The sequence below is a fragment of the Papaver somniferum genome, chromosome 5 (genome assembly GCF_003573695.1).
Source record: "Papaver somniferum cultivar HN1 chromosome 5, ASM357369v1, whole genome shotgun sequence".
NCBI classification, from domain to species: domain Eukaryota; kingdom Viridiplantae; phylum Streptophyta; class Magnoliopsida; order Ranunculales; family Papaveraceae; genus Papaver; species Papaver somniferum.
The window spans coordinates 136,346,354-136,371,716 of record NC_039362.1 but is presented as its reverse complement, the minus strand read 5'-3'; the positions used below and the strand labels follow the sequence as shown (position 1 = coordinate 136,371,716).

The 25,363-nt window shown below is 36.1% G+C and overlaps 1 protein-coding gene and 1 pseudogene across 2 annotated transcripts; one reads left to right on the top strand and one right to left on the bottom strand.

The window, feature by feature from the left end:
• The first annotated feature begins 635 nt into the window (after nucleotides 1-635).
• Nucleotides 636-5,276, top strand: LOC113282837 (probable xyloglucan glycosyltransferase 6). Of its 2 annotated transcripts, XR_003327186.1 has the most exons (6): nucleotides 636-1,528; nucleotides 2,575-2,883; nucleotides 3,238-3,528; nucleotides 3,612-3,725; nucleotides 4,013-4,982; nucleotides 5,127-5,276. XR_003327186.1 is itself a non-coding variant. In XM_026531945.1 (5 exons), the coding sequence occupies exons 1-5, from the start codon at nucleotides 770-772 to the stop codon at nucleotides 4,643-4,645; spliced, it is 2,106 nt and encodes a 701-aa protein (XP_026387730.1). In that variant the 5' UTR covers nucleotides 636-769; the 3' UTR covers nucleotides 4,646-5,276. The 2 variants fall into 2 exon arrangements, 1 of the variants encoding a protein (XP_026387730.1); XM_026531945.1 differs by having other exon boundaries at nucleotides 4,013-5,276.
• Nucleotides 5,277-5,871: 595 nt separating this feature from the next.
• LOC113282838 lies at nucleotides 5,872-14,275 on the bottom strand (annotated as a pseudogene).
• Between the last annotated feature and the right edge of the window lie 11,088 nt (nucleotides 14,276-25,363).

The window sequence follows — 25,363 nt, the reverse complement described above, 5'->3', positions numbered from 1 at the left end:
TGTGATATTATTAACGGTTCTAAAAAATCTGGATATGGACAAAATCTGCGTAGTTTTGCAGATGATTTATCCAAGACATATACAAGCACGCAGATGGAAACCTGAATGCGGAGGAAGCTGAATGTAAAGGCTTTCTATAAGCTTTAATTTAGGCAGATGAGCTAGGGATTCAATCCCATTGTTCTGAACTTGATGCAAAGCTAGTTGTAGAAGCGGTTCGTAGAAGTTACCAATCTGAAGCTTGGAAAAACCAGAATACAATTTTTACTATCATGAATATATATATTTAAAAATCATTCTTTTTGGACTTGAAGGTTTGCTAGGAGAGACAGTAATAAGCGTGCAGATAGATTAGCAAGTCATGCAATAATCCTAAAAATCTGGAAAAATTAGATTAATCATCCTCCAAATTTTATTGATGGTGCAATATTGGAAGATCCAAACAATGTCAGTTGTTCTCTAGAATAGTAAAACTTCTTTGCTGCATTTAAGAAAAAAGAAAAGAGTGTGCACAAAATCGAACTGGCTCGCATATGTAACCCTAAAGAAGGTTGTATTTAGTAGGACAACCTTATTTAATTATCCGAAATCGGTGTTTGATGACACTGACTGACAACCTCCACTAAATATGGTTACGACTTGTGTCTCTCTCACTAAATTTAGCGCCTCACTCCTCAAACAACGGATCAAAACCAGACTCACTGTAACAAACGAAAGAACAAAAATAATGCTCCCCAGAAAACAAAAATAGAGAGATTTTCCAGATTTGATGTCTAAAAAACCTAATTACGAGTTTCAGGAATGGTGGAACAAAGAAAAAGAAAAACATAAATCTGAAATCAACTCAGAGATCTCCAGTAATAATACTTCTACTAGTACCAGTAACAGTCATCGCGATGTTGATGATGATGAAGACGATGAACATAGAAGAAAAGAAGTTGGTAGAAGTAGAAATGCTCGGCAAATTTCATTTGTTATTCTTCTCAAATTTCAGCAAATTTCGAGTTTCTTAGCTTGGTTAATCAACGGTTTCTGTTCATTGATTCGTACTACGAATCGTAGGATAACGAAGAATAATTCGAATTCGTCGACGAATTCTTCAAGTTCTGGATCGTCGAATTCTGAATCGAGGTTTTATAAGATTATTAAGGTGTTTTTGATTGTGGTTGTTAGTTTACTTTTGATTGAACTTATTGCTTACTTTAAAGGATGGCATTTCAGACCACCGTCAATAGATTCAGCTTTGAGTTTTGAGAAACTTGTGTATGCGAAATGGTTGTTGATAAGAGCAGATTATTTAGCACCTCCGTTGCAGGTTATGTCGAATTTTTGTATAGTTTTGTTCTTGATTCAATCAGTGGATCGTATTGTTTTGATGTTAGGGTGTTTCTGGATTAAGTTTCGGAGGTTGAAACCCGTTCCATTGATGGAATTCAATGATGGAGAAGGAGGAGGAGATGTTGAAGATCAGAATTCTGAGGATTATCCTATGGTTTTGATTCAGATCCCTATGTGCAACGAAAAGGAGGTAACAACAAATACTTGGATCTGGCCTATAATTCTGTATGTTTCGTGTATGTTTCTTCAGTATTACTTGAATTATCCATGAAATTGCTGCTTAATTTTTGGATGTACTCATTTTTAGAAAACTGAAATGAATGCTTCAGAATGTGTTAGTTATCTTATTGAATATGCCAGCAAATATGCTTCAAAAAAAGTGATTAGTTACTTGAAAATGTACATAAATTGTATCCATGATTGCAAGTGACCTTCTCCATGTTGTAGAGAATCGTGGGTTTGAAGTTTCAGTGGCCTATCATGTTTAAGTTTTGAAACCCCTTGGCTCTTGAGCTAAAATTGTATTCTAATATCCTGGCATGGCATTTTTCATGTTGCTTAATTTTCATTAGTAGTAGTATAACTATAGATCGATGTCTCTCATTGGATAAATTGTCCAAATGGCTAGTCTATCTTGCACCAGTTCTATCCAGTTTAATTTCTTATGTAGAAGACCCTGCATTGCATTCAAGTGTTAACCCTATTTTTGTAATGGAATTTCTGTAAATAGAGGTAGAAATGGAGAAATGATATGTCATGTTCCCTGATTACTATTAGTGGTTGAGGCATTCAATATTCACCACACATCAACCAAAAAAATGAAGCATAGCATGAATATAAGGGTCGGTTATTCCGAATAATATCTATTGGGAATTTGGGATCGTCAATTCCACTTAGTCAGCTGTAAGCCAGATTGTTTCAAAAGAGCCTGACATTGGCATTCAGATTAACTAACTGTATGTTATAGTTGATAACTCGCGTTGCCATACTATATTCAAGAAAGTCACATAAAAATTCAAGTTAAAAATGTAGTAATGAATCGATGTTGTTTTTACAAACCTGACTTTCATTTTACATTCTACTACTTTCCCTGTTTTTAATTGACCTTAGTTCATATTTGCTTGGGTATTTCCAGCTTCTTCATGTTGTTCAAAAGGAGAACAAATATTGTGATTATCTTGGACTTGATTATTGAATGACTTTTGTGTGAATTGTTAAATGTGTGGTGCAACACAGGTTTACCATCAATCAATAGCAGCTGTTTGCATCCAGGACTGGCCTGCAGATAGAATGCTAGTTCAGGTTCTTGATGACTCGGATGAGTTAGATGTGCAACATCTTATCAAGGCTGAAGTTCAAAAATGGCAGCAAAAGGGTGTGCGCATAATATACAGACATCGACTTATAAGAACTGGCTACAAGGCAGGAAATCTTAAGTCAGCTATGAGCTGCGACTATGTAAAGGACTATGAGTTTGTTGCCATTTTTGATGCAGACTTTCAACCTGGGCCCGATTTCTTGAAGAAAACGATCCCCCATTTTAAGGTAATTTTGTACTCTTTGTTTCTTTAACTCTTATCAGACCAGTGAAATAGGTGTTAGAAGCTTTAGTTCACAGAATTTGACTATGAAACTTAGCAGTGAATAAGTGAATACGTAATGCTGCGATTGAAATGATCGGAACCTTCTCTCAGGATTTAAAATGTAAACAACAAAGGAATAGGTCAACATTTGAAACAATAGTTTTCTTTCACTTGAAAAAACAAATAATTATCAATAAAAGTTGAGGAGGTGTGTCCATTGGTTATTTCCCTTAAGTGATAGTTCAATAGAAAAAAGAGGACCAAAGACAGAGGTGATAGAAGTTATTTTATTAATGGTTAGTTTTTTTTACTGAAGGGGAATGAAGATCTTGCACTGGTTCAGACAAGATGGTCTTTTGTAAACAAGGACGAGAATCTGCTTACAAGGTTGCAGAACATAAACTTGTCTTTCCACTTCGAGGTTGAACAACAGGTGAATGGCATATTCATCAACTTTTTCGGTTTCAATGGGACTGCTGGTGTATGGAGGATCAAGGCTCTTGAGGAATCTGGCGGCTGGTTAGAGAGAACTACAGTTGAGGATATGGATATAGCTGTACGGGCTCATCTCTGTGGATGGAAGTTCATATATCTAAATGATGTTAAGGTTTGTAAATTATTAGATGTTATTTTCTTTCATAAATCTGGGTCTGCTATCTTCTAAAAAAGATCTTTCTTTCGTGTGCATAGTGCCTTTGTGAACTCCCTGAATCTTATGGAGCGTATATAAAACAGCAGCACCGTTGGCATTCTGGCCCAATGCAGCTGTTCCGTCTGTGCTTCGTTGACATCCTTCGTTCAAAGGTGAGGAGGATTTTCTGTTACGTGGATTGTACTCTTTTTTTGTAAGAATGTCTTCATATTTGCTATGTCTTGCACTGATTCTTTCTCACGACTTCTTCATCAAACAAACACCTGTTGGCACTATTGTTCCCTGAAACTGAGACTTCGGTTACTGTTGCAAAATCTGTAGGACCTAAGTGAATTTATCACGTGCGGTAATTACTGTTTTCATTTCAATCTGTGTTGGTCACTTGGTTAACCTTTGTATGAGCTATGAGGTGATTAATCTATTTATTCTTCTCTTGCAGATAAGTGTTGCAAAAAAGGCAAATTTGATATTTCTATTCTTCCTCTTACGGAAACTCATTCTACCTTTTTATTCATTCACACTCTTCTGCATCATTCTCCCACTTACCATGTTCTTACCAGAAGCGCACTTACCTGCTTGGGTCGTATGTTATGTTCCCGGAGTCATGTCTATTTTAAATATAATCCCTGCACCAAGATCAGTCCCATTTATCGTTCCGTACCTTCTATTTGAGAACACAATGTCAGTAACTAAATTCAATGCCATGATATCCGGACTTTTCAGATTAACTAGTTCCTATGAGTGGGTGGTTACTAAGAAGTTGGGAAGATCATCAGAAACAGATTTGATAGCTTTTGAAAAAGAATCCGAGACTCAAGCTGAAACCACAAGTCTCATTTATAAATCTTCTTCCGAATCAGGCCTCGCTGATCTAACCAAGTTAGAAATCACCAAGAAATCCAAAAAGAAAAATCGTTTGTACAAGAAGGAACTTGCTCTTGCGTTTATTCTATTAGCTGCCTCTGCCAGAAGTTTATTATCTGCTCAAGGGATTCACTTCTACTTTCTATTGTTTCAAGGGATTACATTCTTAGTCGTCGGTCTTGATTTGATTGGGGAGCAGGTCAGTTGATCTCATGGTTATTGAAATTTATCCATAGGTTTTGATGTTGCCAATCTCATTGATTCCGATGCCTAGGATAGAAAAGGTCACATTGACCTGAATTGTACCATTCTTTCTAAGGCGCAATACTCAAAAGCCCCTTGCTTTTGCTGTTCATACATCTGTTGTTGTAGCACCCAGGTAAAACAGACCGCAAAATTCTTCTTTTTATATTGGCAGAGGATGATCTGTATAATCTTTCTCTGTTTACTGTAAAAAAGCTTGTTTTCAGCTCGGAGGCGAAAAAGAAAAAGAGCAGCACCATGAAATTATGAGAATTTCTCTTTCTCCCTACCCTATTTGCTAGGTCAGTAGTTCTGTGCATTGCTTCTCTCTGTAAATTATCTTAAAGCAAGATCATAGTCATTCAATTGTTTAGATGTTTCTTTGATATTTTTGGCATTCTTATTGTGGTGGAAATGTAATTTCTTTTTCATTTTTCTGGCTGTAGCTTGTAGAGGCTAGTTAGAAAGGAGATTAAATCCGTCCTGAACTTTTTTATTTTTTGTAAGTTTAGAATTTGAATTCCTGTGTAGGTTGGATTTTGAACATTGATGCTATAGTTGTGTTTTATCTTTACAATAACATAAGCCTTTCTCTATCTTCTTTTTGAATATCATCTTCCTCGTGCAATTATTAGTTGGATAACTTGGTATGATGCTTATAGTAGATATAAGGTATTGCAGAATATAAGTTGGAAAAGAGCCGCACACCAAGGGTGCTAGGCCTAATACTGACACTAATTTTACATCATTTATGTATGCATTGTATGTTTTTCTTTTCTGATGATACCCCTAGACTACTTCCAAACTCCTCCACGAACGTGTATGCCTTTTGGGTGATTTTGGTCTTGTACAACTAGTGTATCATAGAACTTATACCTCCCTCTATAAATTCTCTCCATATAACACCTTCTCTATATAAATTCCCACATTCATTCTTCATCCAAAAATAAATTTATAACACTTAATTCTCACAATCTCCATCATCCTTTTATTCATCTGTTCCTTATCATCATCTTATTCTGTTTAATGGAGTAATATGCGGAGGAATACATAAAGTCGAAGATGTGAAAACACATAAAACTGTTCAAAAATTGGCGAAATATTCAGTTGAGCAATATAATATGAAATTCAAGGAAGGAGAAAAAGGAAGTTTGACGCTTAAAGAAGTTGTCGAAGCCCAGACTCAAGTTGTTGCAGGAACTAGATACACCTTGAATATTTCTGCAATTGAGGATGGAATATGTAAATTGTTTAAAGCTGTTGTTACTGTACAATCTTGGAAGAACCCTTCTACTGTTGTTAGTATTTTCCCCTCTTCTAATTAAACGAAGAATTATATTTGATGTAATTTGGGTGTGTTAATGCTTAAAACTATGTTATCATTATCAATTATACAAAAACAAGAAGTATATGCAGCACAAAACTTCTGGCAAATTCTCTATACTTGTTCCTTCATCTGATACAATGTATGCCTTGACATTATCCCTATCTGCACCACTTTTCCATTTCCTTTTCCGAGTTTTAGGCTTCTCAATTACTACAATCTTAAAAGTTTTGAGATTCGGATCCTCCTACCTTTCGAGAACCAATGCCACAACTCAGGAATGAGGAGACGATAAAACTTTCAATCCTGCAAAACCCAAGATACATACAAATTGTAAGACCAATCAGACAACAAGGGAAAACCCAAGATACATACAAATTGTAAGACCAATCAGACAACAAGGGACCCTCCCTAGACCTTAACGAAATACACACAAAAAACTACAGCTGAGATTTGGTGGTGGACATGAATGTTGACAACCAAAGCTTCCAAGGGTATAATTTCTCCACTGTATCAAAATTTGAGCAGCGATCCAGAGAAAATAGCAAACGAAGAAAGGCAATTGTATATGCAACACAAAACTGTAAGTAGTGCAGGAAAAATGGTATATGTGATCACAAGACAACTTGAAAATATAGGAAACCGTAGCACGACTAACACCCAGACAAGCTGGAAGAGATCATTGATAGTGTAAAAGACTTTTAATTTCAACTGGTCTGTAGGTTCAAATTTATTTGATGGCATTACTCTCTGCATCACACTCTTAATGGTGCAGCTGAACCCTCTTTAATATCATTGCCCTTCTTTGAGTAAAAAAAATAAACTAAACACCCAAACACATACGTACATTTTCAGATTTCGTATCTGCTACCTTCATTCCTCAGAACGCCTATTATTTACAAGGGCATGAAATCATGGTTCCTCGACCTATACTGCAATAAAGTAGAAAGCGAGCACCATTGTCATCAATTTCATGCAAGCTCTTTTCTCGGATTACTAAATAGCTCATCACAGTAAAGGGTAATAGTTTGGCACAAAGAAGAATGCACTACTGACGTAAGCTTAAGGTCCCTCTCTGATTCATTAAAAAAGAAAACCCAAATAGCTAAAGTGCTAAACCCTACAGTTCAAAACAAATACACAGAAAATCATTATAGCTAAGATTTGGTGGCGCACATGATTGTTGACAACCAAGTTTCAAAGTGTGCAGTTTCTCTCAAGTAAAACTGAGCGGAGGCCCAGAGCATACTGTATATGAAAAACAGGAAGAGAGCCAATTGTATATGCGACACAAAACTGAAGAAGTATTGCAGCAAAAGAAGCATATGTGTAAAAGAAGCATATGATTAAAAGACAACCACAAAAAAATCGGAATCATATCAAGAAAAACACCCAAATAATGAAATAAATAATATTGTTTCCAGATCTCAAATCTGATACCTTCAATCCTCAGAATGCCTATTATCCACAAGGGCATGAAATCATGGTTCCTCAACCTACACAGCGGAAAGGGAGCACCATTTGTCATCAATTTCATGCCAGTTCGTTTTTCGGATTACTAAATAGTTCATCACTGGAAAAGGTATCAGTTCAGTGAAAATAAAGAATAAATTACACATATTTATACTTAAACTTGCATCCAAAATCCGCAAACCTAAATGAAATAAGGCATCTAGGATCATGAACACATCCCAAAACACAGATAAGCTAAGCTTGTTCAGAAACCGTTTCTAAAGACAGCCATCACATGGAAACTCGCAGGGAGAAGAACAACTATACAAGAAAAAACCAAGCCGGTTTGTAAATAAAATTCAAAGTGCAATAAGAAAACTCACAAGCGTTTAAGGAAAGTACTGACGACTCAACTCAATCTAACAAAAGGATATGCATGACAAGCAATTCAGTTAACTTCCACAACAACTAACTACTGATCAAATAGTTCATCAACAACTTCAATTCTACAAAACTTTTGTAATTCTGGAGTTTCAGATTGAACAGCACTATTCAAGAAATATACAAAAGGGTAAGAGAAAGAAAAACACAAAAAACTCCTCAAGATACATAATAAAGCTACCTAGAGAATTATAACGTGGAATTAGGGGTCTACTGTTCTCACCTGCTGCCATTCTCCACCAACTGCTTCTTTCGAGAACGTAACATTGTTGTTACCATCAGCCACATCCAAAATATTACCAGTAAGAGACGTATTAAAATCCTTCAAAACTTTGGCTTCCCACAGATCACCTTCTTTTGCGACAGTCCATATAATAACAGTTCCATCCTGTGGAAGCACTTGCAACAGTTGATTCTGGAATCCCTAGATTTGGTACCCAAGACACATACCTCACCCCAGATAACCACTTTCCCATCATAAGAACAAGATGACCCAATATTAGGATGTGCCCTTGCAAAGAAAAGGCAAAAATTAAATAATTTGATAAGATGTATTGCTTGACCATATCCCATTCTCCACCAGTTTTTCATTTCCAAGGCCAAGTTTTAGGCTCTGTATCCTCTTCTGAGACCATTGAAAAGTCGCAAGCCTGAAAACTTGCTTTTCTACAACAACTTAGCAATGAGAAGGAAGACCTAACTCTAATCCTGCAAAACCCAAGATACATTCACAACGATTGTGAGAAATCAATCAGACAACAAGAAACCTTCTCTGATTCTTCAGAGGAAAAACTCTAATAACTAAGGTCTTAAACCAAAATACACACAAAAACACTATACACACACTACAGATTTCTAGTAAAATATAAAAATTAACAGGAAATAAATCTTTAAATCTCACAAAATAAAATTAGGGTTCTGAAATACACATCTAGCCATCTGCATTTCTCCTTCAGCAATGAGTTGCCATTAAGAGACTCAGGTAAAGGACAGGAACTAGTCCTGACTACGCAAATCATGCGTGCAGGATTCTTTTTTTTTTTAATTCAGGGTTCTTTTTGAGTGAAGCTCTGCCTCTGTGTTTACAAAATGAAATTGAAAGCCCGGAAACGAAAAACTATTAAGGAAGATGCATACAAGGTACAACAGTTCTAGTTTATGCCGGGCCATTGAAAGATGAGCTAGTAGGGTTTAGGGACGTTTAGGCTAGTTTTCTTCTGGATAAGCAGAAGTCAGTCTCGAAAGTCAGAAAAAAAAACAGTTTGCTTCACAAAAAGTAGATTTTTTATTTCTCATTCTGATAATTGGTTCCAACCTAATTTCTAACTTTCTTGCTTCTAGAAGTCAAAAAGCAACTTCTCAAGATGGATCCGAATAGCTTGTTTGGCTACCACTCGAGAAGTTACTTTTCAAATTCTAGAGGCACAAAAATCATAAGTAAATTTGGAACCCGATTTCAAAATAACTTGTAAAGTCAAAAAAGTTAACTTTTCTTGAAATAAAATGTTTTTGCTTCTGACTTTTTGACTTCTATTTCTGGAGACTGTTTTTCTGGTATTCAAACACCCTATTGGTAAAAAATAAAATAAGTTTGTGAAACTTTTGCTAATAGAGTGTTTAAATGCTAGAAGCAGAAGTGTTTATGTCTCTTCATAAGCAGAAATTAATTTCTGAAATCAAGAGAAAGTAAACTTTTTTGCTTTTAGAAGTCACTTTGAAATCGTGTCTCCAAACTAACTTCTGGTTTTACAACTGAATAAAGTGAAAAAATAATCTCTCATGTATGACACAAATACTCCATAAAGCTTTTATAACTGTTTACAAAAGTTTTTCAAAAAGAAAGGTAATAGTTCGGCACAAACAAAGAACACGCTATACTGACATAAGCCAAGGTCTCTCTCGGAAAACCCAAATACCAAGGTCCCAAATCCTATACTCAAAACAAATAACCAGAAAATCACCATAACAGATCCGGTGGTGGACATGATTGTCAACTATACCCAAACTTGAGCAGAGGCCCGGAGCAAATTGTACAAGTAAACCAGGAAGAAAGCCATATATGCAACACAAAACTGAAAAGGTATTGTAAAAGACAGTGGTTCAAAAAACGATCCGTCGAAAAAAACCACGGAAAAACCGTCATCTCGCATGTCTGGTGGGGCCCACCCCTTGGGGGATTAGCAGGGAGGCACTTTTGGGCCCCACAATTTCAATGATGTGAAAGGGTAGTTTTCCCGTGGTTTTTTTCCACGGTTTGTCAAGAGTTTTTGAAGAAGCATATGATAAAAAGACGACTAAAAGAAATCGGAAATCATAGCAAGAAAAACACCAAACTAAATTATTATAGTTTCCAGATCCCCGAAATCTGATACCTTCATTCCTCAGTATGTACTGCAGAAATGGAGCACCATTTGTCATCAATATCATGCAAGCTCTTTTCTCTGATTACTAAATAGCAAATCACAGTTAAAGGTTATAGTTCGGCACAAAGAAGAATACACTACTGATGTAAGCTTAAGGTCCCTCTCTGATTCTTTAAAATAGAAAACCCAAATAGCTAAAGTCCTAAACCCTACAGTCTCAAAACAAATACACAGAAAATCACTATAGCTAAGATTTGGTGGCGCACATGATTGTTGACAACCATGTTTCAAAGTGTACGGTTTCTCTCAAGTAAATCTGAGCGGAGGCCCAGAGCATACTGTATAAGAAAAACAGGAAGGGAGCCAATCGTATACGCGACACAAAACTGAAGAAGTATTGCAGCAAAATCTACATATGTAAAAGAAGACAACCACAAAAAAATCGGAATCATAGCAAGAAAAACACCCAAATGAATGATATTGTTTCCAGATCTCAAATCTGATACCTTCAATCCTCAGAATGCCTATTATCCACAAGGGCATGAAATCATGGTTCCTCAACCTACACTGCGGAAAGGGAGCACCATCTGTCATCAATTTCATGCCAGTTCATTTTTCGGATTACTAAATAGTTCATCACTGGAAAAGGTAACAGTTCAGTGAAAATAACCAAGTTTCGAAGTGTACAGTTTCTCAAGTATATCGGAGCGGAGGGCCCAGAGCAAATTGTATAAGAAAAGCAGGAAGAAAGCCAATCATATATGCAACACAAAACTGAAGAAGTATTGCAGTAAAAATCTGCATATGTACAAGAAGCATATGATTAAAAGACAACCAAAAAAAATCGGAAATCATAGCAAGAAAAACACCGAAATAAATGATAATTTTTCCAAATCTCAAATCTGACACCTTCAATCCTCAGAATGCCTATTATCCACAAGGGCATGAAATCATGGTTCCTCAACCTATACCGCAGAAAGGGAGCACCATCTGTCATCATGCCAATTCGTTTTCGGATTACTAAATAGTTCATCACTGGAAAAGGTAACAGTTTTGTAAAAATAAAGAATAAACTACACATTTTATACTTGCATCCAAAATCTGCAAACCTAAATGAAGCAAGGCATCAAGGATCATTAATACATCCAGAAACACAGATAAGCTACAGAAATAAGATACGTTTGTTCAGAAACCGTTTCTAAAGGCAGCCATCACATGGAAACTCGCAGGGAGAAGAACTATAGAAGAGAAAACCATATGCTTAGTATGGTTGAACACCTGTTTCTACATGGAAAATAGTTGACGAATTCACAAGCCAGTTTGAATATTTTTCAAAATGCAGTAAGAAAACTCATAAGCGTTTAAAGAGAGTATTGATGAGTCCACTCAATCAAACCGAAAGGATATGCATGACAAACAATTCAGTTCACTTCCACGACAACTAACTACTGATCAATTCCACAACAACTAACTACTGATCGATTCTACAAAACTCTTGAAGTTTCAAAATGAACAGCACTATTCAGGAAATTTATAATCACGGGAAAAAATTAAGAATAGAAGTTCTACAGAACGGTAAGAGAAAGAAACAAACACAAAAAAAAGCCCAAGATATATAATAAAGCTACCAAAAGAATTATAACGTGAAATACTGGAATTAAAGCTCTATTGTTGTCACTCGCTGCCTTTCTCCATTAACTGCTTCTTTCCACAATATAAGTCAGAAGCAAAAACATTTTGTTTCACAGAAAGTACATCATTTTACTTCTAGAAGTCATTCTGAACCTAACTTCTGACATTTTTTGCTTCCAGAAGTCGAAAAGCAACTTCTCAAGGTGGATCCAAACACTTTTATATAACATGTTTGGATACCACTTAAGAAGTTACTTTTCGAATTCAAGAGGCACAAAAATCATAAGTAAATTTGGGAACCCAATTTCAAATGACTTCTAGAATAATAAAAATCAACTTTTTACGAAGACTTCAAGAGTTTTGTAGAATCAAAAGTTTTGATTCTGGTATTCAAACACACTATCAGTAAAAAGTAAAATAAGCTTGTGAAACTTCCCCTAATCAGAAGAAATTAATCCCTCAGATCAGAAGAAAGTAAGCTAAATTGTATTCCAAACTAACTTCTGTTTTTCAACTGCATAAATTTGAGAAGTAATCTCCCAAGTTGTAAGCTCACAAGGTTTAAGGAGAGTATTGATGACTCCGCTCAATCAAACGAAAGGATAGCATGACAAACAATTCAATTCACTTCCACAACAACTAACTAGAGATCAATTAGCTCATCAACAACTTCAATTCTACGAAACTCTTGAAATTTTGGAGTTTCAAATTGACCAGCACTATTCAGGAAATGTATAATCACGGGAGAAAAATAAAAATAGAAAAAACACAAAACAGCCCAAGATATATGATAGAGCTACCAAGAGAATTATAACGTGAAAGACTGGAATTAGGGCTCTACTGTTCTCACCTGCTGCCATTCTCCAACAACTGCTTCTTTCGAGAATGTAACATTGTTGTACTGTACCATCAGCCACATCCAAATATTACCAGTAAGAGATCACGAAATTCTCCAAACAGGAGTATTAAAATCCTTCAAAACTTTGCCTTCCCATAGATCTCCTTCTTTCCGACAGTCCGTATAGTAACAGATCCATCCTGCCAAAGCACTTGCAACAGTTGATTTTGGAAGTCCTAGATTTGATACCCAAAACACATCCCTCACCCAATCCTTACACATCTGACAAGCCAAGAAGCAATCCATCTTCCATGTTCCATTGTAAAGTTTCCAAACCTTCACAGTATTATCACAACCACCAGAAACAAGCTTCTGAACAGGAACAAGTAAATCAGATCCTACATTCTTTCGAGAATGTAACAGTGTTGTATTGTACCATCAGCCACATGCAAGTATTACCAGTAAGAGATCACGAAATTCTCCGAATAGGAGTATTAAAATCCTTCAAAACTTTGCCTTCCCACGGATCTGCGACAGTCCGTATAGTAACAGTTCCATCCTGCCGAAGCACTTGCAACAGTTGATTTTGGAAGTCCTAGATTTGATACCCAAGACACATCCCTCACCCAATCCTTAAACATCTGAAGAGACAGGAAGCAATCCATCTTCCATGTTCCATTGTAAAGTTTCCAAACCTTCACAGTATCATCACAACCACCAGGAACAAGCTTCTGAACAGGAACAAGTAAATCAGATCCTACTAGAGCTCCAGGGGCTGTAACTGGTGCCCAAGAAACTGAAGTTGCACCAAGGTGTGCTTGATCAATCTTAGTCGTCCCCCAACCACCAAACTGAGATATTTCCATCTGAATAATTCACAGAAGATTTGATGATCACTAAAAACATGAGCGAGCTTGACTCCATTCATTCTGGTTACCTTCTTTCAAGATAATCACTTTCTGCACCACTTTTTCATTTCCTTGGCCAAGTTTTAGAACAAGATGCTAAAAGCAACCCAAATTTAGGATGTGCCCCTGCAAAAATTAATAATTTTAGGCTCTTCTCAACTGTATCCTCTTCTGAAATCATCTCCATAGCTAAAATTTAAAAAGTCTTAAAGATTGAAATCCTGCTTTTCTACAACAACTCAGCAATGAGAAGGAAGATGTAATTATAATCCTACAAAACCAAGATACATTCACAAGGATTGTGAGAAATCAATCAGAAAACAACAAGAAAACCCTCTCAGATTCTTCAAGAGAAAAACTCAAATAGTCCTAAACCAATATACAATAAAAACACTATACACACTACAGATTTGTGGTTGAATCAAAAAATAAAATAATAGGATAAACCCATAAATCTCAAAATTATAATTAGGGTCCTGAAATATACCTCTAGCCATCTGCATTTGTGCTTCACAGCAATGAGATGCCAATCGAGAGATTCGGGTAAAAGACGGGAACTAGTCCTGACCTGGAAGTCATGCGCGTGGGATACTGATTTGATCTGGGTACTTTCACAGTGAAGCTCTGCCTCTGTGTTTACAAAAGGAAATCGAACGACGAAACCCTAGAAACGAAACACTATTAATAGGAAGAGGCGTAAAAGGGACAACAGTTTGTGCTGGGCCTGTGAGAGATGGGCTAGTTGGGTTGTTTTCTTTAGTTCTTTAGAGCAAGTCCAATCGGACCGGCAAACAAGCTCATCTGTCCATTGTGATTTATGAGGTAAACAAGTAAAATGGATAGAACCCTCACATTTGAGGGTTCGTCCATTAAGTTTTAAATTGAGACGGTCGGCTCAATCTGACCGAGCCCATCTGTGTAGGTTGGTTGGCATATATTACGCCGAGACGTGGAGATGAGTCTCGTCTCACATTGAGACTAGCGGTCTCGATTGAGCCCATAAAGACTATCTCTCATCCAACGGCTCTAATTCCACTTCATATAAATATAACCATTTTCAACTTCTAAACCGCACTTTCTACATCCACAATCTCTTATGATTTCACTTCAATCTTCATTTGTTGATCTCAAACTTCTAAAACTCCTCAATCTTAATCTTTCAATCTCAAACACCTCATTAATTTTATAAAAAAACCTCAAAAAATGGCAATCCCATTGGGAACACAAAATAATACATCACAAAGAGTTCGGGGTCCAAAGCTTAGTCTTGATGAAGATAAAGTTATTTGCAGAGCTTACGTAGCATTTACGCTTGATCTAATCAATGGTGGTCAACAATCACATGATACGCTCTTGGGGAACATTTTTATACAATTTTGTCAGGAAACTGGGAATCCAAAAAACTTTGATGCTTCCGGGTTGTCCAGTCGTTTTAGTATAATTAGCAAACACCTGAACAATTGGTATCTTTGACGATGCAAATGACTTGACAAAGATAAAGCGGTGATACTGATATCGATGTGATAAGTTACTTGTTTCATTGATTTTGAAATATTTTATCAATTTATTATAATAGCTAATTTATATATTGGTAAATCTTCAGCAAAGGAAACTCGAGAGGAAAGACAAAGAAAAAGAAATTCGAGTTTCAAGCACGAAGCATGCTTCCACATCCTCAGAAAGCTGAACCAATATAACTCTGATCTGTTGGATGGATATGTTGTACCAAAGAAATCCCCTTAGAAACCGGTGGATCTAAACATGGTAGTCAATCCCAACGTGGTGGATCCCAACATGGCTCTCAAGAGGAAGAACTAATAAATGGAAGAGCTAATAAATTGGAAGGAGTGGATGTGGAAAATAAAAATAAAAAACTAAGGAAGGAAGGAAGCTCAAGATGTCATCGACTTCGTAATGTCGGCATCAAGATTTTTTCGAAAACAAGAAAAAAAATTATATTGTCAAAATAGTTGAGCGCAAAAAAATGTCTTCAGAAATGAAGAAAGGTCATAAGGAAGTTGAAAAGAAAATTTTTGATGCACATATGAGAGGAATAATGGGAATGGACACGACAAAAATGAATCAGTCACAATTGAAATTATGGCAAAGATGAAATTGATGAAATTCAAGAACAAAAGGCACAACAACGACCAACACCAGTTGGCACAGAAGGCACAATAACTACCAACACCAGTTGATGTTGATTCTGGTGATGAGGACGCCTTAGATGAGGAATCTGTTAGAGCATTGCTCGGTCGAACTCGCATGCGTTGCTATCTCAAGCATGTTTGTCAATGTTAGTGATCAAAACTATAAGTCTTGATTTCTAGTCTACTATAGCTAAAGTCTCGGACTAGGATAGAAAGTGTAGTTGAGCTCAAGAACTCTATGGCAATCATCATACAAGACGAAGGACTACACAAGGAGATGGTGGATCTTCATCGACTAAAAGGTATGTGGAGACTTGAATTTATCTATCACTCAAAAGTCTATTTATCTTCTATCTTAAGACAAAAGTCGTTTTGCTATATAGACTTAGATTATGCACATTTGGTATTTCGAGCCGAGTTTATCTCGCCTATCTATTTCTCGAAATATGTGTTGGTAAGCTTTCGCTTTAGCCAAGTTCATCTTTACCTAGTGACGAAAGTCATGTTATGTTTCAATCACTTTGAAAATTGCTTTGACGAAAAATGATTTGTGAATAACAACTATATAACGTTCTTTGAGAATGTTTCAATGATTGAAATGAGAGTTTAGGTTATATAACCATTGGAGGATATAAACATTGTTGTGGAAACACATATATGTATAAGTCCTTATTCTTTGAACTAAAGTTTGCGAACTTTGTTGATAAAGATAACCGGAGTAGTGCGTGAGCTAAGTCTGCGAACTCAGTCCGCAAACCCAGTCCGCGAACTGGCGAAGTTCTCAAACCCGATAATTTCTGCTGGAGTTTGTGAACTCCATCCGGGAACTTAAGTCCGCGAACCCAGTCCGGGAACTTAAGTCCGCGAACCCAGTCCGCGAACTTGATTAGGTTATATCTAAAAACGATGTTTTTGAACTTATTCATATTAACTAAGGAATGCAATTTCAAACCGTGGCTATAGAGTTCATGAACCGATTCAAGTGAATCAAATTGTTTTTGCTTAAATTATGTCTTATGTAGTACATGAGATTTCCTTGCAATTGAACAACTCTCTAACTAGTTCATTTGAGTCATTTGAACTAGTTATGGTGAAGAAGAATATGGTTGATATGAAAGTGATCATATGGCTAACCATTTGGTTAACTATTGTTCAACCAACTAATGTACAAGTTTGGGTACGGTTACACAAGTCTGTAAACGTGCATTTCATTTGTGTATAACAAGCTATGTTTTCGATCTAACGGTTGATAAATATTAGTTTGAATCTAATCAGGTTATCATATAACAGTGAATATTGAATACTTTGTTACCTTGCAAACCCTGATTTGAAAGACTATATAAGGAAGAACTCTAGAAACTGAGAAACCTAATCCCCACACATTCTGTGTGATACTAGTTGTGCTAAGATAGAGTCGATTCTCCTTTAACCTTTGGTTTCTTCTTCTAAACCAGGTTAACGACTTAAAGACTTCATTGGGATTATGAAGCCATACCGATACTACTTTATCGTAGTTGTGTGATCTGATATTGCTGTTTCCATCGTACGAGTATAATTGTAATAATTGGCTTGAGATTTCTATCACCGATAGGAAAGATAAAAAGTAATCACAAACATCTTCATCTCATCGTTTGTGATTCCACAATATATTTTTTCGCTGCGTCGATTAAGACTACTGTGAGGTGATTGATAATACTAGGCTGTTGTTTGGGAATATAAGTCCGGATTATCAATAGGTTCTTGTTCACCTTGATTTATCAAAAGACGGAACAAAACTCGTAGGTATATTCGTGGGAGACGGATTTATCTATTACCATAGGCTTTTTTGTGTGATACAGATTTTTTTATTGAAGTCTTCGAATTTAGGTCGTAGCAACTCTTAGTTTTGGGTGAGATCAGCTAAGGAAATCTAGTACGTAGTATCCTGTTGGGATCCGAGACGTAGGATCATAACTGTACCTTGGATCAGTGTGAGATTAGTTGGGGTTCAACTACAGTCCAGACCGAAGTTAGTTTTTATTAGGCTAGTGTCTGTAGCGGCTTAATACAGTGAGTTCAATCTGGACTAGGTCCCGGGGTTTTTCTGCATTCGCAGTTTCCTCGTTAACAGAATTCCGGTGTCTGTGTTATTTCTTTTCTGCATTATATTTTGTTATATAATTGAAAAATCACAGGTTGTGCGTTGTTCAATCAATTAGAATATCCGACCTTTTGGTTATTGGTTTAAATTGATTGAAACTTGCATTTTGGTCTTCGGTACCATCCAAGTTATCTCTCTAGTATTTGATAATGACTCGCAGATTTCTATTTGCTTTAGTATATATCAAATCGAGAGATTGAGATATAAACTCTTTGATATACTTTTTATCTAGATTGAGTCTGACTGTCTAGTTGATTCTCTAGAAAGTATATTGGAGTTAGTCCATACAAATTGCTAAGCAAAATATTGGGTGTGGTTGTTAGACCCTCGCTTACTCAATTGGTATCAGAGCAGGAAAACACATTTAAGACCTCATAAGTTTGTGTTTGTAGCGATCTTATTATGGACGAGTCTATCTCTAATAACGTACCTGTTCATAAATCACCAGATGATTTTCAAAGCTTGGATTCACCTGAGAGGACTGTCACATCTAGGTCAGTATCTAAACATTCTCTTAATGTAAAACCCGTTGAAGTCTGAGAAACACGCCTAGAAGAACAGTCGGATGAACTTTCTGATGAAGGTGATTCAGATATTGATAGAGATGTTGATGAGGAAGTCTCTGAGTATATGAAGGTTTTGAATTCGTTAGAAAAGAAGAAGATGACAACTTCTCATGTCACTCCTCTTCTGACTCCTCTCTTCCATGGAAACAAGAAATTGAGAAGATGGTACGCATGTGTTTATGTTTCAAATCGTTCTAACGAATCGATCCTCAAGGATTCTGAGGAAAACCTGCGTATGAAGTCACTTGAATGTGATAATCTCTCTCAAAAGTATTTTTTGTTGGAAGAGAAACTCGCCGAATATGAAGCAATGATTAACTCCCAGCAAACAAGTTTTGACGACAGAGAAAGCGCTTATCTCACTCGAGAAAAAAGCCTTGAGGCTGATTTAGCTGATGCTCTTGATAAAATCAAGATGTTGGAGGATGGATTGAAAAAGTTCAATACTAGTTCAAGCAAATTAACCACTATGCTAGGAGCAAGTAAAAATCATCGTGATACACGGGGATTGGGCTATAAGGGAATAGATGCTCCAAGTATTAGCAAAGAGGTAAAATTTGTCAAGGCTAGTGACTCTTCTCAACAAAAGGTTTCCACTGATGGCAAAAGTGAAATACCTTCACCAGAAGTTAAGGTTCAAAGGAGCAAAGTTTATCAACCTCCAAAGTCTGCACACACGGATCGAGGTAAGAACATTCCTTATGTTTTCCACTATTACGGAAATAAAGGCCACCTGGAAAGGAGATGTCGTTTCCTTATAAGGAATGAGAAACTTCATGATGTTCTTGTTTGGGCATCACAAGAAGTTGTGAAACCAAGATCATATGTTAGGACTAATCCCCTTAACGTTACAGGTTGTAATTGTCCAACCTTTAGGCAAAGGAATCAATGTTGTGATAAACCTAGATTTGCCTATAAACGTCATACGAATCCTTTTCACAATCGTAATGGTTATCGAAAGGATAACTTCGTAAAGACGAAGATAAGATCCGATGCTCCCAATTGGAGAAAGACTAACTTGCAAAAGAATAGTCAGTCCAATTATCTTCCGAGAATTCTAGAAGAGAGTAATGGGAAGAAGGTTCCAATTGTTCCTAAACGCACTCAGAGGTGGATACCAAAGAAAGTCGATGATGTTTTGAGTGTGAAAATGAATGATCTCCCATAAAATTCCATGACTATGGAGAAGGCAGTATCCATGATGTTGGAACTTAACAAGTTCTTTGGAAAGATGGATTTGGATGTGAAAGGTTCTAAAAGCGATCTCTTTCATGATAATTCAAAATCCACTTGTGGTGAGCAAGATATTGTTTACCTCAACACAACTTGATTGTGTTGTAATCCTCACCAATGAACGCCCTGCTATGTATACGGTGTGGGAAGCACGAGAATTGGGGCGCACAAATTATGTTCAGTAAGGCTGCAGAATTTGATTGGATTCTTCTAAAAAGGTATGTCTATAAACTTGAGCAAGGCTTGTGTTTTTTATTTTGCTTAGAGTACTTATAATAATGTATGTACCTTGCTTATCGTTCATTTCTACCTAACTTGATCTGTGTTTAAGGTTCTTAAGTGTTTAGGTTTGAAAATAGTAGTTCAGGATGTTTGGACTCCATGGTACACATACTTGGTATGCTTACCATATTTTAAAATCAAAATCCAGGGTTTTAAGTTCGCGGACTTGAAAATTCGTTTGCAAACCCGTATGCATATTTGCTTGTAGACGTCGATATTCGGTCGACTTGTTTTGGCCGTAACTTCTTCGTCCGAACTCGGAATGAACTCATTCTTTTTGCATTATATTCCTCTTTGAATTATATTCAAAATGAAGATGAGAATTATTGATTTTTGATGAGATAAGATTTGTATTTGTCCCGTCTCTTATTTTGAGTGTTTTGCTCCGTTTCGTCGCACTTGTTCCAATTCTCTTGGATTTGGGCGCTTGTATTCTTGGAGTAATACTCTTTTAAGATAATTTGTAGCTTTTACAAGAATGTTGTTTGTGAATCACAAAGAAGGAAGTTCAAGAATGGGCAGTTGTACACATTGTTATGGGATTCTTGAATGTTCACAATCATCCTTTGTGAACTATGGTGCATGGTCGTTAATGACTTTGTATGTTCTTCTTTGTTAAGAAAATCTTTTTATACACCTTTGGTAGCTATTATTTGTGTAAATCCGGGAGAAAAAGATTGATTCTATCCTCTAAGGACAAATCATCTTATATGTGCATTATGAGTTTGTCTTGATACCTAGGAAACTTCTTATGAGAATTTATTCTTGTTTTTGAGAAGGATTACTAGAGTTCGGAATAGCCATTATTGTGATTATACATAGATATGTCCAACGTTTTCATCTTCATGTTTTTAGGTTTATTTGTTTAAATTCTAAAATTGCTTGGAAGATGATTTTTGCAGTATTAATCTTTATGGTTTCATATATTGCAATTTGTTATGGGATATGTGTGTTTGCGTTCGTGAAATGTGATTATCCCATACCTTGTCAAAAGTAAAGTCTTTCGTAAGTCGATATTCACGTATATAAAAGAATGATTGGACTTTGACAATTTACAAAAGTTAAGCCTATTATGTCAATTTATGGATGGAAGATAGGTTAAAATCTTTTGTTTACAAGGATTATGTCTATTATATGTCATTGTACAAATGGTGATGGAAAATAGAATGAATCCTTGTGTATTCCGCAGTATTGATCTTCTCTGATCCATAATCTATTATGTATTACTGTGAGGCTCCGTAAATTTTCTTATGTTGAGCACTATTGACTGAGTTGATTATTTCTTATGATTAACTTAGTTATTGCTCCATAGATTCTCTTATGTAGAGCATAAACAATTAAATTGAATACTTTTTATGGTTAATTTGATTGTGTATTCCGATTAGATTATTTATGGGTTCTCTTGTGACTAATCTAATTGAGTATTTTTGATTCTCCATAAGTTCACTTATGTTGAGAATTTCCGATTAAATTAATCATAGGATCTCTTTTGGTTAATTTAATTGAGTATCTTTTGGATTCAAATTCATATTCGTATGTGATTTGTTATGTCCAAAGAAATCCTTCTTTTCTTTCGAAATTAAGGTCGCTCTTGTTGTTCTTTCGGGAATGACATTTTATGGGGGAGAGTTCTTAATTGAACTTGTGATTAATTGCCAAATCTTTTTGGGGAGTGCGGCTGTGGAATATTATAGAGGTTATCTTGTATCTTTAAACACCTTGATGAATGCATTTAGCTTCGACTTTATGATTGCATCTAAATAAAATGACATATGCTTTCTTTTGTTCATGAAATGTCTCTTTTGGAAATTTCATTAGGATCTCGTTCTTGTACCTTTGCCAATTTTATTGACAAAAATGGGGAGAATTAATATATAGTTCACACTACAAATACATATGGTTTTCAGATCATTATGTAAAGGGGAGTGGTTTCTATGTGAGATGGAGTATTGACTAAGGGGAAGTGACATATCACCATAGTATTGTTTTTAAAGTTGTGATACAATTGAAACTTGACGTTGTGTAATGATACTATGACAGTGTATAACAATGATTGAGAACTCTTGTTTTCTCGTTGTTATAGCTACGGATTTTCAACAGTGATGATGCTAAACTTACAACCTTTGGGATCATTGGAGTACTTGGAAGTGACAAAGATTTCGAGTAATGTTGAAAATTAGGCATGTGGAATAGGAGCTACAAAAGTTTATTTATATATTTTTTGTATTCCATATGTATTGATATTTTTGTCACTAAAATTGACAAAGGGGGAGATTGTTAGAGCATTGCTCGGTCGAACTCGCATGCGTTGCTATCTCAAGCATGTTTATCAATGTTAATGATAAAAACTATAAGTCTTGATTTCTAGTCTACTATAGCTAAGGTCTCGGACTAGGATAGAAAGTGTAGTTAAGCTCAATAACTCCATGGCAATCATCATACAAGACGAAGGACTACTCAAGGAACTGGTGGATCTTCATCGACTAAAAGGTATGTGGAGACTTGAACTTATCTATCACTCAAAAGTCTATTTATCTCCTATCTTGACACAAAAGTCGTTTTGCTATATGGACTTAGATTATACACATTTGGTATTTCGAGCCGAGTTTATCTCGCCTATCTATTTCTCGAAATATGTGTTGGTAAGCTTTCGCTTTATCCAAGTTCATCTTTACCTAGTGACGAAAGTCATGTTATGTTTCAATCACTTTGAAAATTGCTCTGACGAAAAATGGTTTGTGAATAACAACTATATAACGTCCTGATATGTGATTTTTTATTTGTTGTAGTAGTAAAATTCGAAGTCTAAGACTTGTGAAGAATAAATTTAAAGGTTTAATGAAAATAATAAAGAAAAAAGAGATTTACTGGGACTAGGATTCCACCGAATTCATAACATGAGGTTCAATTATTTATTCTCAACAATTATCACTCAATAAATAAAGTAACACAGACTATTATTTTTGCCAAGGTAGATTCTCAAAATGTTAGTTATAAATCGTAAGCATGGGACATCAAACATCTAAGCAAGCATGACCCATCAAATAAAATGATAACTAATTAATCAAAATCATAATTCTAATTTTAATTAGTGCAAAAGTCAAATAAAGAATAAAATAAATTCACCCATTTATGATCCTCTGTCGACCCAGTGTAGGGGTCTAGCTTCTCATGATAAAAACACACTCAAAAATATAATTAATATCTCAAATGGTTTTTAATTAAAGAAAACCAATTTTACAACGAGTTTGCAACGCTTATTGGGTGTTACAGAGTCCACCGTTACAATGGAATTCAAATGTTGTTGTTGGCGCTGCTGTCACATAAAACTATAAATGGAAACTGTCGTAGAAAAACTGTCGCTAAGCTGTGAACATGCGACAGTTCATAAACGACGGACCAGAAGTGTAGTCTGTTGTTCTTCATCTTCTTCTTCTCTGCAGCAGCAGAGAAGTTGCTCTGCAACTCTCTATTCTTCTCCCCAAACTCTCGATCCTCCTCCTCTGATTCACCTACAACCTTTATATATAGAACAGGAATAAGAATCTCTCGTAATTCATCAAAATATCCAGCAATCAATCAAGAATATTCGGTTTTATTTCCATGCAGATATGGAAAATATCTTTCCCCTTTTCTCTTCTTCGAGCGCCTGCTGCTGTCACCCTCTCCCAACTCATTAGGAACACGTTTTAGATCACTCCCAACTCGCTAAATACACACGAAAACTTTCCAAAACCAACCCAACATAATTCCGCGTATTGCTCTAACCTCTGGTTCATGGTATGTCCAAGTAACTACCCCATCAATCGATTCCAGGGCACATACATTCCTTGTTTTGATGAAACAGGTCATTTGCCAACTAATTTCAACTAAATGTCCGATTAAATCTCAGTCGAATCACTTCACAAGTGTACGCAGATGAACATCCAAAAACCCGTGAACCCCGATTTCTTTGAATCCGATTGTCCAACCAATTATGAACAAAACCAAGACCATTACCAGCCCTGTTTAGTCCCTAGCAACAAAACCCATTTGATTTCATCCATTGAATCTCGTTATAATTCACCCAAATCGCAAACCCTAATTCTGTTCCATTGAAAACCAGTTTTCCCGCCATTTTTCAAATTCATAAGGTTGAAGATGACTTCCCCATATCCAATCCGGGAGTGTGAATAGCAATTAGGATGCCCCTTAGTAATTGGGTGCCACTTAGCCAAAATTGGAGTCCGCTTAGCAAATGTTCTTCGGGGGTGCCCCTTAGCAGTTTTTCGAGCCGATTCTTCCAAAAACGTTTACTTCCTAAAAATACCTACAAACAAGTGTGAATAGCAATTAGGATGCCCTTAGCAAATGAGTCCCAGCTAATATATTTATGGGTGAAAATGTGTCGCACTTTCGTGCTCATCAAATTCCCCCACACTTACATTTTGCTAGTCCTCGAGCAAAACAAAAAATTGACCTGCTACACAGCTGGTCATATAATAACAGAGAAAGAGAGACCCGCTACACAGCTGGTCTTTTCTTTTTTTTCTTTTTTTAGACCCGCTACACAGCTGGTTATATAATAAGAAAAAGAGAAAGACACCCGGTAGACAGCTGGTAATAATTTTTTTAGACCCGCTACACAGCTGGTCATATAATGCGAGAAAAAAAAAAGAAAAGACCCGCTACACAGCTGGTCATAACCCTAACAATCAAAAAAAAATTCATTTTATATTTTTCAATTTTTTTTAGACCCGCTACACAGCTGGTCATAATATGCAAGAAAAGGGAACAAACCCGCTATACAGCTGGTCATGATTTGCAAGGAATTTCCTGAAAAAAATAAAGTAAAAAGTTAACCTCTCCCCCACACTTAAACATTACATTGTCCTCAATGTAATTGAGTCATCCAACGCAAATATTAAGATGGGAAATGCAAAAAGTAAACCAAAATAAAAATAAAATAAAATAAATATACCCGCTGGAATGTATAGAAATGGATCCCCAAAAATTAACAGCCTGAAAATTTGGGGATCAACCCAAAATACAGTATTTACAAACGACAGCTTCACAATTATGCTATGAAAATATGGTGACATTGAAACTGTCTGAAATAGAGGATTACCCCCAAACCTAGTTTTTAGTTCACATGGAAGTGAGTATAGAACAAAATATGGGGATACTATTGGGACCGGGAAATTTTCAATTGGCTCATGTAGGGTATCAGAAATAGGGAATTCCTCTGGGTATTTAGATGCAAAGTACTCCGGTAAAATTGTAGAAGCACACAATCCTAACCCTAAATTAGGTAACTTTTGGAAGTCTAGGGGTCTAGAAACAACCTCTAAGTTCGGTGAATTATTTTGTGAGAT